Below are 16,880 nucleotides of genomic sequence, written 5' to 3'. Positions count from 1 at the left end.
TCGCATGCATCTTAGCAATAAGATATGATTCTATGCGGACACCTTGCTTTCATGCAGTTTGCATCAATGCATAGGACAAGAGTAGAGACTTAGGAATAAGCTCTATGGACATTTTGCATGCAACACTTGCGTCCTAGATTTTGGAGCATCGCATTTACATTGGAAAACGACATGTTGTGCATGATAGTAACATGATCTCATAGTCTGACGCATTCCCAAGTAATGCTAGCTAAAGATCTTCTCAACCTGTTCATCGCATACTCATTGCATCTATCAACGCAACTTTCGTTTCTCAAATCCGCCGCATTTATTCATTTCTTTTATCAATGAAAACAACAAACCAAACACTCTGTTTGTTTTACTAATTACCGTAAAGTTTTCATAAGAAAATTATCAACACAAACTATTTTCACAAGTCCCTATGTTCGACCTTGGACTTACCAGGAAACTCAGAGGAATTTACACTTGAATTCCACTGGGGAAACTTGAGTGCACAACACAATTCCTTCAATGCATATCATCCATATTTCCACATTCAATAAAACCAAGCATCACTCACCTCTCGGTGATTTGCTACATGCTTCATATCTCTATTCCATATGACTAAGTATGCGATACTCTAGCAATCTCACTAAGTGATGCAATGAAAGTTAATGATGCTAAATAAAGAAGATGGAGATGGAATCGAAGGAAACATAGAAATTCATTGAACACATAAGCTATTAATTCCTTAATCACAAAATGTAATACAATACAATAAGAGAAAAGAAGAGAAAATGAAATGACCAGCTGGAAGTAATGTCTTGCTTCCAGCAGATGTGTGTCAAGGCTGCCGGTGGTGCCATGGCGGGGCGGTAGAGCTGACTCTCCCGAGATCTAGCTCTGGTCGAAGAATTCGGTCGTCACTCGGAATGGATGAAGGAGATGAAAAACTCTCAAGCTTTCTTCTCATGCATTAGTCTGGACCACAGGGATAACCCTGGATGATTTGAACTTCTGCTCATCGGCTTCTATATATATAGCTGGGATCGCCAATAGCATTAATTGATTGCTCTGATTCTGACATTTGCGGCGCATTAGTCCTTTCTGAATCTCTACTGCTAACGGCGTGGTAGGTGAAATGTCAACATCATCTTTTGATTTTCCCGAGATATGCATTGATGCGTTCATTCCACGAACCTTGCGTTGATCTCTCTATTATGCGTTATCGTGTAGCCGCAGTGACCGCATTCGCATAATACCGCAACTTCTACACGATGATCGCAATCGCTTGAAGATCACAACTCCTATGCGATGGATGCATGCGGCTGATTACCGCAACACCCATGCATTGATCGTATCATTCGCCTTTGCGATGGATAGTTTCTCCGTATGCGGTCGTCTATGCGGTAGCCTGACTTCTGCGTTTGCATCCACTTCCTGCGTTAGCTAAAAAATAGACAATTGAACGCATAATAACACATAATAATGGGTTAGCCGAGATTCTTAATGTTGAACGCCACAAGCTCATTTTCTCATGAATTCCTAACATAATTGCCGCATATTCTACTTAACAGCCCTCATAATTCTAAATAAAAGACCTAAGATGACATGCATTTCTGAATGTCATCAGTACCCTAAGGTTGTGTTTAAGTTCGAAGTTGAGTTAGTTCTTGAATGACATTTGTGATGTTCAGGTTTGCTAAACAGGTTAGCTACGCAATAAGTGCCACACAAGGGTTGGTAACTACTGCAATCACATTTCTTTCTAAGTTAAGAAGGTAAACTGGGAGGGGGTGTGACATAGGATGCCTTCATGTACTCCATAATTCTTATCAACGACCTACTCACACCATGATTAAAAGGTAAGTCACCTACTGAATTAATGTTAAAGAAGAAACTTGAGTTTGAGAATCTGAGAATTTTTTGTTGTACCTACTTCACTTGCTTAAGACTATATAACTCATTAAAACTTAGATATCGTACTGAAAAATGTGTTTATCTAGGGCCTAGTATGAATCGTAAAGGATATAGATGTTTGAGTGCAACTGGTAGGGTGCTTTTTGTTTCTTGACATGTGTTTAATGAAGAAGAATTTATGTTTAAGACTTCCTTTGCAGAAACAGGACAAGTAGGTCACATATGCCTTCTCAACCAGCAAGTCCCATTAATTGGCTCCCCTTAATCCCACACATACCACCCTCTACCTCAGCTCCATGATCATATATACGATCTCCTTCGTCCACTCCCATTTAAAGCCATCCCTCACCTCTACAACCAACACATAATAGTCCTAATCCTCCAACGACATCAGTCTCACCATTCCCAAGTCGTTCAGACTCAGCCAACTTGTCCCTTTCTCACAGATCACCTCAATGTCACCACAATTCACTCCTAACCACCACCAACAATGCCCATCCTCCCCCACAGTAGTGCCCAACCCAAACCTGCGACCTGCGTTACAACTACCTACTCACCCAATGGCACTCGTGCAAAGGCAGGAATATTCAACCCTAAAGTTTTGGCTTCTCATCAGTTAAAATATTTTTCTATTATTGAGCCCACAAGAGTAAGTGATGCCTTGAAGACCACTCAGTAGAAACAAAAAATGGGCGTATAATACATAGCCCTCATGAAAAATAACACATGAACATTAGTTCCTCCATCACCATCGCTAAATATTGTTAGAAATAAGTGGATCTTCAGAATAAAAAGGAATCTAGATGGCTCTGTCCAACGTTATAAGGAAAGGCTCGTGGCTAAAGGCTTTCATCCAAGTCCTGGTGTCGATTTTTTTTTAGACGTTTAGCCTGGTATTCAAAGCATCCCCTATTCGTGTTGTAATCAACTTAGCTATTTCAAAAGGATGGGAACTACGTTTACTGATTTTAATAACACCTTCTTGAATGGAATTCTTGATGAAGAAGTCTATATGAGTCAACCACAAGGATTTGTAGATCCAAAACTTCCACACTATGTCTGTAAACTAAATAAGGAAATTTATGGCCTTAAAAAAGCTTCAAGGGCTTGGAACAATACACTAAAGGAAACCTTAAGCAGATGAGGGTTTCAAACTGCAAAGTCAAATACCTCTCTTTTTATCTATTGGGATGGGGCAACCTTGATTTTATTACTAGTATACGTCAACGATGTAATCATCATAGGCAATGACAAGTTGTTAATAAATAAAATAATCAGTGTGTTGGTCTCCAAATTTGCCCTCAAAGACCTGGTCATCTTATGCTACTTCCTAGGTGTGAAACTTCACTATCTAGAAAATGGGGTAATACTTAATCAGGAAAAATATATGGATGATTTACTCAACAAGCTCGAACTTCATGATCTCAAACTAACCCCTTCCCAAAGTGTTATGAATAAATATCTATCTATTGTAGAAGGCACACCTCTCAAAGATCCCCTCATCTATCGAAGCACAATAGGAGTCTTACAATATCTAACAACAACACGACCTGATATTAGATATGTGGTAAACCACCTCAGTCAATTCTTGAAGAAACCAACAGATGCTCACTGGCAGGCATTCAAGAGGGTCCTTTGCTACATCAGTGGTACAAAATATTTTGGCATTTATATTCAACCTGTGTCAGATTTGTCTATCTCTGCCTTCTCAGATGTAAATTGGGCAGCTAATGTTGATGATTGCAAGTCAGTCGCGACCTATTGCAAATTTTTTTTGAGGAAATCTTGTCTCATGGTCATCGAAGAAGCAGTCAGCTATAGCATGATCAAGCACGAAGTTTGAGTATAGAGCTTTAGCTCATGCCTCAACTTAAATAATCTAGATCCAACAACTTTTAAGAGAAATTGGAATGCGAACGAAGTCTATCCCAATCTTGTGGTGTGATAACTTAAGTGCTGGAGCACTAGTTGTCAACCTCGCATTTGATGCTTAAACGAAACATATTGAAATCGATATTAACTTTGTCCCTGATCAAGTTCTAAAGGCACAACTTGACATAAGATATGTACTATCCTCAGATCAAGTCACTGACTGTCTTACAAAAACATTATCACATAGTCAATTCTTCAATCTATAGTCCAAACTCAGAGTTGTTGCACTCCCCTCTCATTTGAGGAGGGATATTAAGGAAGACTAAGTAGACTGCCAAGTCACCAAGTCAAATACAATCAACAGAGACATGTCATCAGCATTCCAAAAATACAGTAGGTATTTTTTGGCCAAAGAAGAAAATTTGTGAAGTGTGTTGTGAACCATTTTTTGGCCAAAGAAGTAGCAAAGTTGAGAGAAGGTTTTCTTTTCTTCAGCATTTTTTCATTGAGTGGCAATGAGCAGATCATTGAGAAAAATACAGGTATTTTTCTCGGGTTTGGTGGATTTCTCTTATTGTTTATTCCAAGTTACCAAGTTGTGGTATTGTGTTGGGCTATTTGGGGAGAGATTTGTAAGCGTGAGTTAGAGGGTTCTTTACAATCTCAATCGTAGTAGAACCTACAATTGCAGAACACTAGACGTAGTCCCGAGTTTGGGACAAACCAATATATTTTTTGATGTCGTTCTCTTCTTTCCTTATCTTCTTTATTTACAATTTTATAATTGAATACCTATTTGGCTCTAACCTGTGAAGTAGGAGTTTGAGATATAATTTAGTTTATTCTGTATTTAATTATATCTCGCACCAATTCTCAACAATTCTCTCAAGTTAAGCAAAAAGGGATAACTATATAAGTTTTATTCTTTGTCACCACTCACATTTGTGAACCGAAATCCTAGCAATATGCCCTTAAGATTCCTCACCGACACAATCATGAACGAATAAATAAATGCTCAATACATGGGATCTTGTTCCCTACCCTCCCAAAACCAATATCATGGGATCAAAGTGGGATTTCAAACCAAAAACTTAAAGAAAATGACTCAATAGATAGATGTCAAAAATTCTATCAAACCAGAAACCATCCATCTCATCCTCACTCTTGTTGTTACATATGGATCACCCTTACGCTAATTAGATGTCAAAAATTCTTTTCTCATATGGTATTCTAAAAGAGTAGGTCGATATATATGCTACAATGTAGTCTTGATTCTTTAATTTTATTGCGTAAGCCTCAATTATACATTCCTAATGCTTCATTTTTGTCCTTCTCACCTCAAAACTCTTAATTCTCATTCCATAGCTCAGCTCCAATACAAAACATTAGAAAAAGAAAAATGTCAAAGCATACAATTCAAACATGAACTGGTCCAAATATGAGTTCTTGGAACAATATTTTTTTTAGTGTTATATATCTAGGGGTCTTAATAAAAGAAAGAAGAAGATGCAAGCAAGAGAAAGAGAAAGAAGATGGAAGATAAAGGAGGAGGAAAAAAATATACATTGGAATGCCTTGAAGATGTTGTCTAGCGACCAAGTATATAGATGTCTCGTTGACGAAGTTGGCATATTTAATTATTTACGGTGTATTTACGATTATGACCTTAAGATATAGAAAACTGTGATATGCAAATTCTCTAATCTTAGAGGCGTCATCGTTCTGTATTATGTAATATAATAAAATTGTTAAGTTTTCCATTAATAAATTAAAGAAAAACTGACATATGGACCGATAATGTTACCAAATGGGAGTATTTCAAGAGCAAAATTTGTTGAATATAAAATATCAGTTATTTGATGAGTATTAACAAACATTTTTAATTTAGCATAACTCTCCTCAATACATAGTAGACCTAGGAATGTCAGAATTTCGGTGAACCCACGTTTATGTTGAATACAGTACATTAAAAGAATTGTTTAACTATCACGTCTTTGCAGGCTGTTCTTAAAAACATTGTGTTTTGACTTTTTATCCTTAGGCTCACAAATGAAAAAGAATGTTCATCTCAAGCTTCTCAACAAAACCATGGAGCCATCTTCTACCTCATCCTTTCCAAAGACATATGATGTCTTCATAAGTTCCCGAGGTGGCAGTAGCGGTGGCGACGACAGTAAATTCGCTTCTGAATTGGCGAAAGAGTTGTCGAATATTGGGCTAAGGACTTATGAGGGGTTCAAACTTGGAGGTGATAGTCAGATTATGCAGGAAGAGGCAATAAAAAATTCAAGGCATTTCATTGTTGTTCTAACAAAAGATTATGTTACTTCGATTAGGTGTTTGAGAGAGTTGAGCAGAATAATGGAAAGCAGGGGAGAAGATTATGAAGAAGTAATCACAGTGTTTTACAAAGATCATCCATCTTGTTTGGTAAAGGAATTGGAAGATTTTGGGAAGAGATTGGAAGATCACAAAGTAAGCAAAGAAGAGATATTAACTAAGATCAGTAAGTGTGGGTCTTTGAGAACAGATTTGAAGAATGTTTTGAAGACAGAGTTTGCAACAAGGTTTAACAAATCATTTAGCAAAAAGGGTAAGTTTCAGAAAACAGAGTTGACAATAGATCTTGATGTATTCTCAGAAGAAGTCAAGCAGAAGCTTTTAATGGAGCTTCCAAGATGGTACTCTGCTTTGGAAAGATTCAGCAATTTGCCAAAAACAATATTTGTAGAAGAAAAAAGGTAAAGTTTTCAAAAACCCATGAATTTTGATTTTAAAATTTTCCCATATATTTTGGTTCCTTCTAAATCTCTATTTTGATTCTTCTAAGTTCCAAATTTTGACGATATGCGTGTCAATAATAATTGACTTTCTAAAGTGGATTTTTGTTTTTTTTTTTTTTTCAATTGAATTAAGCTACAAAAGCTTGTTCAACTAAAGACGATATTAGGATCCCAAGAAAAATCAATCCATAGAAACCTTTTGACTTATTTTTCTTGGTTTTGGATTTTTCTTTCCCCATTTATTGCTAGTGTGTTTAGAATCCAATAATAATCCTTCGATAGTCATATTCTCTTCATGTTTTTTTTTTCTAGATAACAAAGGTGGGCCCTTATGATTGATGATCTACACCTCTCACAAACATATATGAAATATAACATTTTACTTACGTCATAACGTACTATCACATTTTATAACATATTGCGTTAGGAATGATCTTGTAGTCCTAACACGATGACCATCTCTGTCGCTATATTAACTAACAATCAATTATGAGAAAAAGGGGAAAACACAACAAGAAAATAAAAATTGTGATTCACGTTAGGGATGGCCATATAGCCCTAACGCCATGACCATCACTGTCGCTATATTAATTTTTCTCACAAAAAACAATCAATTGTGATAAAAGGGGGAAAACACAACAAAAAAATATAAAAATCGTTATTTGCGTTAGGGATGACTATGTAGCACTAACATGATGAACATCTCTGTCGCTATATTAAATTTTCTTACCAAAAAACAATCAATTATGAGAATAATGGAAAAACATAACAGAAAAATAAAAATCGTGATTCGCGTTAGGGCTACAATACACATGGTCATCTCTAATGCAATATGTTAAAAAAGGTAGGAGTGTGCTATAAAGTAAGCATAAGATTAGATTTCATACATTTATAAGAGGTAGGTCATTAATCCTAAAGGGTCTGAAGAGGTTTGTACAAAAATACTCTATTCTCATACCATTATTAGTTAAAATTAGGGTATTTTTTAATTTAGGAGTGATTTCACATCAACAAAATCATTTTTGTTATTGCCAAAATTACTTCTCTTCCAAAATAATTGTTAGATCGAATGTGTTTTTAGTGGGGTGATAGACCGGAATTGCAATCAATCCCACAAATTCGCCCTAGTTCTTCTTTTTTTCTTTAAAGTAAAATTTGCTCCATTTATGTATTGATAATTATTTCTTTTTTAAAAAAGATATTCTATTTAATAAATTGGCAATTCTAAAATCACTTTTTGAATCAAACATAATAATTTAACATGACTTTTTGATATATGAAAATCACTTTTAAAAGTCTGGAATCAAGCTGGATCAATACGATTATATATGAAAATTAATTTTACTAAAATCAATTGTAATCAAAATCTCTCTTTATAAAATCACTACTTCAATCATTACTCTTAAACATTCACAAACATATTAAGTGATTTTGACCCTATAACTAAAAAACACTCTTGACTCACTACCCTATTGAAATCACACCTAATATTCCAACTCAATATCAGCCTCAATCTATTTTTTTTTTTTTTTTTTTTTTTACTTTTAATACATGTATAATTAAGTTGGCAATCTGCTTTTGTAACTTTTAATACATGTCTATGTTGGTACTTTATACACATATTTGAAGCCATGCATCCAAATTAATGGTATAAACATTTAGGGGCTAAAACATAAAATTTAAAAGTCTTAAGAGAAAAAAAAATGAAACAAATCCTAGATCCACAAGGACCAAAATGGTATTATTAAACCTACACATCATTAGTCATATTAGTTTCATTTCTACACCATTTTAATTACTTTTCATACCTTTTATTTAATAACAAATTTTTATAGGAAAATTATTTCAAATAGTAAAATTGTTGAAAATATTTAAATAATATAGCAAAATTTTAGAACTATCAATATTTGAAAACAATAATCATATTCTAAAATTCTACTATTTTTTTATAAATATTTCAGTTCATTTCTCTGTATTTGAAAATAACCCAATATACTTGCATAATATTTCTAATTAATACATGGTTGTCTTTATTTTAAAATTTTCATAGAAGCCTTCATTAAAATGAATGACCCAAGGTGGCCAATATTATATGAACATTTTTAAGTTTTTAACTAAGAAATCTCCCACCCCTCTATAATAATCTAATAATAATAATAAAAAAAAATCAGTGGTCTTCAATTTTTTGTCCAATGTGTTGACTATATTTTAACATAAGGACAGACGTTATGTTTTTTTTTTAATATAGAAACTGGAATATATGATAAAATAAATAGATATCGATCCACAGATACATAGAATATGTATATATTGATATCAAAATACAATTTTAAATATGTTAGTGGTTGCGTAATCTACGACTTTGCTTTTAAAAGAATATATATATAATTTTTCGTTTTTTTAAAATGTATTTCACATAAAATAATTCAGTTGATTCATGACCCTTACAATTGGATGTTATTTATGATTTTGATTCCTGACACGTTAATTTCTAGATAATCATAAATGTTTGTTTTCATTTATCTGGAAAAAAAAATGTTTTCCAAAAACAGTCAACGGTTTAAAATGAAAACATTCATGTGTAACCACTTATTTTTATATACAAATTTGTTTGATTTGTTTTTATTTCTATTTATGTCGAATTATTTTGATCTAATAAGCTCAGTACTTGAACTTGAAAACACATCCACCGGTCGAAATTGTTTGTTTTCTTTTGTTTTCTTCTACAACATATGATCGTTCAAAGTTTTCTATTAAAACTCAAAGAAACCATAAATAGTCAAATATAAAAAAGATGTATTTCGGTATTTACACAAATTGATAACTACTAACTTATAACCTCGTTAAAATATTTATGCCTTAAGATCCTTTTTTATACTTTCATTATTGTCTTTCTTTTTCTTGTAATCTATCTACCTTAATTAAAGATGACCGTTTTATTTTCTTAATGAGATAAACAAAGGTCAAACAGTTAATGAGGAGGAAAGTAAGAGAGAAGAGAAAATAGAGAAGTGTTAGTTCAAAAACCAAAGTAGTCAGGGGAGAGATCCCTCATTTCTTCCAATATGGAACTCTCAATATGCTCCCTCGAGATGGTGCCTCTTTTAGGTTCATCATTCTTGATCGAACCTCAAATTCTTTTAATCGGACCAAATATCCCATTTAGACTTTATGGGCTCTAATACCATATTAGATGTATAAGGTTTCATCTCAAAACCAATTGACAATATGACGAGTAACTCATCTATCTCATAAGGAGTATGAGATCCCTTCCTTCCTTCGTTCGTTTAACAAATATTTTTTATTTGTGTGTGGTTAAGGTGGGATACACCCAAGTTATGCTAGTGGTTGCACGATCCCCAACCACTTTGCTTTTAAAAACACGTTCACTAGTCAGATTTTTATTGTTTTCATCTATTTTATTTTAGAATATATGATCGTTCAAAGTAGGTTGTTAGAGTTATTTACAGGTTGTTGATAGAGTTGATCGTAGTAGTTGCTCGTCATCAAAGTCAATCGCTGGAGGTAGTCGTTCCCAAAGCTGGTCATTGCGAACGTTGTTTGTTGCAGCTTATCATCAAAGTTGGTCACTAAAGCTAATCGGTAGAGAAGGTCGCTGAAGGTGGTCATCCTCAATGAGTGTCATCAAAGGTGGTTTTTCGCTGGGGTAGGTTGTTGGTTGTGCTAGTCATCGGAGTTGATTTTAAAAGGTTTGGTCAATAGGGCGCAATGATAGCTGGTGGCAACCATGGTGAAATTAAGTAGTAGTGTGAGGATTTGATGAGAGATCTAACCATTAAACACCTAAAAAAAAAAAAAAACTTTATTTTAAAGTTGATTTTAATTGTTTCTTTTGAACCAACTTAATTATTTCACCAACCTAACTTTTAGAAGTTACTTTAAGTAGCATAAAGCTCCAATTTTTTTTAAATGACATTTTTTCCCAAAAAGTAAATTTATGAAAAGCTTAACCAAACATAACATATAAACCAGTTAAACTAATTTTTATGTTTGGTTAAAACTTCAAAAATCATATTTCATTAGGTATTTCCTCTTAGAAACATACTTAATTGCATCCTACGTTACCTACATTTTTCTCTCATCTGACCTAATTTTTCATTAATAGTTTGCTACGTCGAAAACTTTTCCTTACTTCTTTTTTAAAACATTTTTTTTACTTGTATGTAATCAGGCTTTTTCTTTTTCTTTCAAGTATATCATGATTAAAATATTTTTCTGATACAAGACTTGTATATTTCTTGATCACGCACTCTACTATGCATTCTTGAATTTTGGGTCCAATTACTTGTTTATGCAATAGATCATGTGTTGTCTTTTTAATATGAAAAAATTGACTCTGCTGATGATTGTTAGAACAATTTAACATGTCCAAAATGAGCATACAAAACATTGACAACTAACATTGATATTAATTTGCTATGTATATGCAGCCATGAATCAGATATCATCAACAAAGTCAATGAAATCATCAACAAAGTCAAAGAATCTTCCACCATAGTTGGAATCTCACCTCAATTGCATCAAGTGGATGACCTCCTTGATTTAGACTCAAATGACGTACGTTTTATTGGAATAGTTGGAATGGGTGGTATTGGTAAGACAACCATTGCTAAAGCTCTTTACAAAAACCTTCAACCTAAGTTTAGTTATAACCATTGCTTTCTTAGAATTTCTGACGAGAAATTAGTCTCAGTGCAAAAGAAACTACTTTTGAGACTCGGTGGGAAACTTGACAAAGTAATTAAAAATGAGGATCATGGAGCAAAGTTGATTAAGAAGTGTTTGAGGAACAAAAAGGTTTTGATTGTTCTTGATGGGGTTGATGAAAGAAGACAAATAAAAAAGTTAGCTAGAAGTCCTGATTGGTTTAATCCAGGGAGTCGAATCATCGTTACGACTCGAAATAGAAATCTTTGTCGTGAACCTAAGTATAAACATAAAATCTTTGAGTACAACGTTGAATTTCTCGATCACGACAGCGCCTTTTCGCTCTTTTGCAACCATGCATTTGGAGAAGATCATGAGCCACCGGATGAGAATTTTAGGGATCTTGCTGAGGAGATGGTAAGAATGGTTGAAGGGCATCCATCAGCTTTGATTAGAATTGGATCCTATTTGCATGGTAAAGATTTCGATAAATGGGAAGAAAGTTTTAAGAAGGTACCTAAAATACTTTACGAAGATCTTTTTGATGATGTATTCAAGACAAGTTATAATGGATTAGATGATGATAGCCAACAAATTTTTCTAGATTTGGCTTGTTTCTTCAATAATGGGATGAGTGTGGATAGAGTGATTGAAATACTTGAGAGTTTTGGATATAAATCATCCCACAAGAAATTACACTTGTTGGCTGAAAGAAATCTAATTCAGATTTCATATGACATGGTACAAATGCATACCTTGGTTCGTTGTATGGGTCGAGGAAATGTTCGACGTAAGAGGGAAACTCAAAGTAGGATTTGGCTCAGAAAAGATCTTCGTCGTGTATATCACGAAGAAAGTGTAAGTAATAACATTTAACTTCATTTCATTTTAAATTTCGTTTGAAGTATATTTGGAAGTGATTTTTAAGAGACGAACCAAATAACTATCGTTTTTACAAAATCACTACTTTAACATGCACAATGATATATTAGTTTATTGTGTTTGGTTCATGTAACTATTAATCTTGTTTATTTTTCAGGGATTAAAACACGTTCATGGAATAGTAGTTGTGGACATGGAGGATGAAGAATTAGAATTGGAGGCCAAGCCATTTGCATATATGACGGAATTGAAGTTATTAGAAATGAACAATGTGAAGGTTGATGGAAATATTGAACTTCAACTGTCAAATAAATTGCGATTTCTCAATTGGAATGGCTATCCTTTCAAGCATTTGCCCTCAAATTTTGAACCACAATCTCTACTTGAATTGCATTTGCGCAATAGTAATCTTATGCGACTTTGGGAGGGAAAGAAGGTCAGTATATATATATATATATATATATATATATATAATTCAAATATAGTAATTTTAGGGCTAATAGTTAAGTATATAGCAATGATTTTAAAAAATTGCAAATATAGCAAAATCTATTAATAATAAGCTATATTTCAAATAAACTCTTATCAATGATAGACTCTATCTCTGATAGATTCTCTATCCTTGATAGAATCCTATCGAATGATAGACTATATAGTTGATAGACTCCTATTAGCAAATCTAAGTTATGTTATATATACAAATTCTATTCTGTTGTGCTATATCTGTTAATATATTGGATTTGATAGCTAAATTTGCAACTACTCCTTTTATTTTTAGGTAAGAAATTGAGAATTGCATTGATATTTAATGTGAAAATTTGTGAACTTGTTTTCCACAATTACAGGAATTTATTTGGTTGAAAGAGATTGATGTGAGTGGATCAGAGAATTTGGATGAGACTCCTGATTTTTCAAATGTTCCAAATCTCCAAAGATTGATATTAAGGAATTGTGGAAGATTGTGTGTGGTTCATCCTTCCATCACTACTCTCAATCATCTTGTTTTAGTTGATATGGCAAACTGTCTCAATCTCAAAATCTTTCCATCTAAACTAATCACTTGCAAAAGACTCCAAACTTTGATTCTTTCCAATTCAGGCCTTGAGTGTTTTCCAGAGATTGAAAAACCTACCAAATCTTTAACTGAACTTCACCTTGATGGTACTCTTATACAAGACCTTCCTTTGTCATTTGGACTTCTAACCCACTTGACATTATTGAACCTAAGGGATTGTACTCAGCTTTGCAGTCTTCCAAGATCGATTCGTAAATTGATATCGCTTCAAACTCTCAATTTGAATGGTTGCAAAAAACTTCACCAAATTCCTTTCACTTTGGGGGCAATACAATCTCTTACCATGCTTGACATTGGGGGAACATCTGTAGACCAAGCACCATATGCTATCACTTCTTTAATGAATCTTGAAACTTTAAATTGCGAAAGGCTATCATCAAGAAATATTTGGCACTCTTTTAGTGCTTTGTGTGGAAATGATGTTCTGCCTCTCAAAGATCTGAATCTAAGTGATTGCAATCTTGAGGATGAAGATATTCCTGATGATATCAAATGTTTGTCCTTATTGGAAATTCTTGATCTCAGCAAGAATTCTTTTGTAAAGCTCAAAGAAAGTCTGACTCAGCTTGTTAACCTCAAGGCATTGTACTTGAATGATTGCATTAACATTCAACCACAACTGTTACCAAAGCTTCCTACCACTTTACAATATGTGGGAGGACAAAACTCCCAGGACAATATCTCACAGAATGTTGAAGGTATAGTGTGAATCTTGATCCTGTTTTTTTTTTTTTTTTTTTTTTTTAGTTATTATTATTATAAATAGAATTCTTCTAAACCGTTGATATAATATTAAATTCGTTCCTGATCCATCGAAGGAAGTTTTTCAGCAGATTGGTGATTTAACATGATATATATTGAAATTCACAAACCCTAAACTGGCTTTGATCAGCCAAAAAGAATACAAAAAAGACTCGATCAAAGAATGTTGAACCAAAAGATACGCCGTTTTGAGGATCTCACATTGAAAAAATTAAAGGACTTCACAATGTTTATAAAATATATGTTTAGTTTGAGGGAAACTTCATGTTACCTGATACGGTAACCGAGCAAGAAGTTTTGAATGACCTATCAGTTGAAGCTTTTGGGTTGATTCAAAAAGATATAAGGCAAAACAATCTTACTTTCAATTTTTCAACATTAATTTTGTTCCATTTTATTTTCAGGTTGTTATGGAAGCAAATCAGCATCTCAACCATCAAGTCCTCCAAAGGTGGTCACCAAAATTGAAAAAGTTTATGAGATTGAAGAAGAAGAGAATAGGTGATGCACATTTACTTTTTTCATCACTTCTATGATGTTCCAACTTTTGGATCTAACATTGATATCTTTTGAGAATGCAGCCCTGAAGAAGTAGATAATATTAATGCCATCAAAATGGGAAAGCAGATATCTCAGTCAAGTACTCATTCAAAGTTTGAAGTTTCATGCAAAGATTTGGTTGGAATGGATGAGCAATTGGAGGAAGTACATGCACTTCTTGATTTAAAAGAATCAAATGAAGTACACTTTGTATGGATTTGTGGAATGGCTGGTATTGGTAAGACAACCATTGCTGAAGTCGTTTACAATCAAATTGTTCACAAATTCCAGAGTAGTTGCTTTCTTCATATTTCTGAGAAAAATAATTTATTATCATTACAACATCAACTACTTTCTCAACTTCTATTGAAAAATGACATTGAAGTTCGGGACGAGGATTACGGAGCACAGATGATTCAGAATGAAATGAAAAGTAGAATGGCTCTTGTTGTTCTTGATGCCATTGATGAGAAAAGACAAGTAGAAGTTTTGGTTGGAAGTCCATATTGGTTTGGTCAGGGAAGCAGAGTCATTATTACAACAAGAAACAGAGAAATTCTTCATCAACTGAATTACAAAGATAAAATGCGAGAATACAATGTGAAGTTACTTTCTCAAGAAAATGCCAACTTGCTCTTCTGCAAATATGCATTTGGAAATAATGACGGTCAAGATAAGAATGAGCTCTGTACTGAAATTGTGAAGAAAGTTGGAAGACATCCATTGGCTTTGATTTTTATCGGATCCGCTTTGCATAATAAAGATGTAGCCACATGGAAAGAAATGTTAAGGGTTCTGTGTAATGTTGAAGAAGATTTCTTCAGTATAATATCAAAATTAGAGAAATCAGAAGAATTGCACAATGAAGAATGTGGGGAGAAGTTGTCCAATTGAAGAATGTGATGAAGAATACAAATAAATGAAGCTGTTTATATACAAACTGCCTCTACCTTGTACAGAATCGTGAAGAGGTTCTTATCAAGGGAAGACTGAGGCAAAAAATGGCTCAGTTTGCTAATTGTAAATTTGATGTTCATAGTTTTTTTTAAGATTTGTTCAGGCTGTTTAATGTACTTTTTTTCTTTTTAATTATTATTTTCTCCTCCTCTCAACCGAGGCTGTATATATAAATCTCATTCAGTTTAATAAAAGTCGTTTGGGGGCAGTTCTTTTAATTCTTACTCTGCAAAATCTTTATGGCATTAGAGCCTCTCCAACTAGTGTCAAAAGATCATCTTCCATGCGTTTGATTTGGCTTTGATTATTTTTTTTCTTTGATTTCTACTTTGTTAATTATGAGGAGTGTATTTGTTCTTAGTAGTCGTTTTGTTCAACAAAGTGTTCTTGATCTTTTCTCACTATTTTCGTTGTGCAACGTTCAAGAACATGAAGATTATTTTTCTTAGGGGGAGCCTAAAGCGCAGTTGAAGGGAAGAGATTTTTGGTCATAGGGTGAGCCTGAGACTTCATTCATCGAGAAGGATTTCTCAAGCTTTAAGGAGAGCATAAGGTGTTATTTATCGAGAAGGGAGTTCTCAAGACTTGGGGGGACCTAAGTTCTCATATGAAGGAGTTCACTGAGTTATAAGGAAGATAATCAAGTGAGGAGGAGTCTCACACACTATCGGAAATTGAAGTGTTCAACACTAATATTATCACACTTAGAGGGAGCTGATGGTGAGGGCAAACGCACGCGTCAAATTATAATATATTAAAACGGTAAAGAGGCCGAGTATCGTCCTATGAAAAATTGGTTTGACTCTTTTAGCTATTCAGAGATCATTCTAATTTTATAAAAAGCAAATAAAAGATAACACGGGGGTGAAACTAGACAAAGACACGTCCTAAAGTATGATATCGTTAGATGGATTAACCAAATTAATTATCTAGATCTTAGATTGATTTCATGCTAATTATAGATTTAAGAGTCTTATACCCAGGTATCCTCTCTCGAACTCAACCCTTTCTAATAACTAACCATTAATTCAATTCCTTGCAATTACTTGATTAGTTACAGCATTAAGTTTCTCCATCATTAATCTCTATTAATCTCCTATCACTTTAGTGCATACTTGATTAACAGTTTAACATGCTAGATCTAACCTAACGCCCTCTTTCTCAAGCAAGACATTAATTAAAGAACATTCAAACAATAGTAAATTGTTCGTAAGCATTAAGACTAAGAATATTAAAATAAATTATGCATAAATTGAATATAAGAATAATTAACTCAGTTCATGCAATCCATAAAACTAGATCAAAACCCTAAGAACACAAATTAGTGACTCGTGATTACCACACAAACATAGACCATTCATGAAGTTTCCAAATACAAAGGAAAAGAAAATCAAATAGGGAAGAAGATGCAAGCGGGTTCTTGACTCTCGTCCTCGAATTCA

The 16,880-nt window shown here is 33.7% G+C and overlaps 1 protein-coding gene across 2 annotated transcripts; it reads left to right on the top strand.

Annotated features, from left to right (window-relative positions):
• Positions 1-5,698: 5,698 nt before the first annotated feature.
• Positions 5,699-15,656, top strand: LOC120079033 (TMV resistance protein N-like). 2 transcript variants are annotated; one of them, XM_090309238.1, is made up of 6 exons: positions 5,699-6,512; positions 11,006-12,080; positions 12,262-12,540; positions 12,950-13,877; positions 14,346-14,442; positions 14,523-15,656. In XM_090309238.1, the coding sequence occupies exons 1-6, from the start codon at positions 5,821-5,823 to the stop codon at positions 15,373-15,375; spliced, it is 3,924 nt and encodes a 1,307-aa protein (XP_090165364.1). In that variant the 5' UTR covers positions 5,699-5,820; the 3' UTR covers positions 15,376-15,656. The 2 variants fall into 2 exon arrangements, with proteins under 2 accessions (XP_090165364.1, XP_090165365.1); XM_090309239.1 differs by lacking the exon at positions 5,699-6,512 and adding an exon at positions 9,338-10,221.
• Positions 15,657-16,880: the final 1,224 nt, after the last annotated feature.

This window comes from Benincasa hispida, unplaced genomic scaffold (assembly GCF_027475165.1).
Source record: "Benincasa hispida cultivar pf3 unplaced genomic scaffold, pf3_genome.v1.1 HicScf1424, whole genome shotgun sequence".
Lineage (NCBI taxonomy): Eukaryota > Viridiplantae > Streptophyta > Magnoliopsida > Cucurbitales > Cucurbitaceae > Benincasa > Benincasa hispida.
The sequence above is the reverse complement of the archived record's forward strand: the minus strand, read 5'-3'. Positions and strand labels throughout refer to the sequence as shown.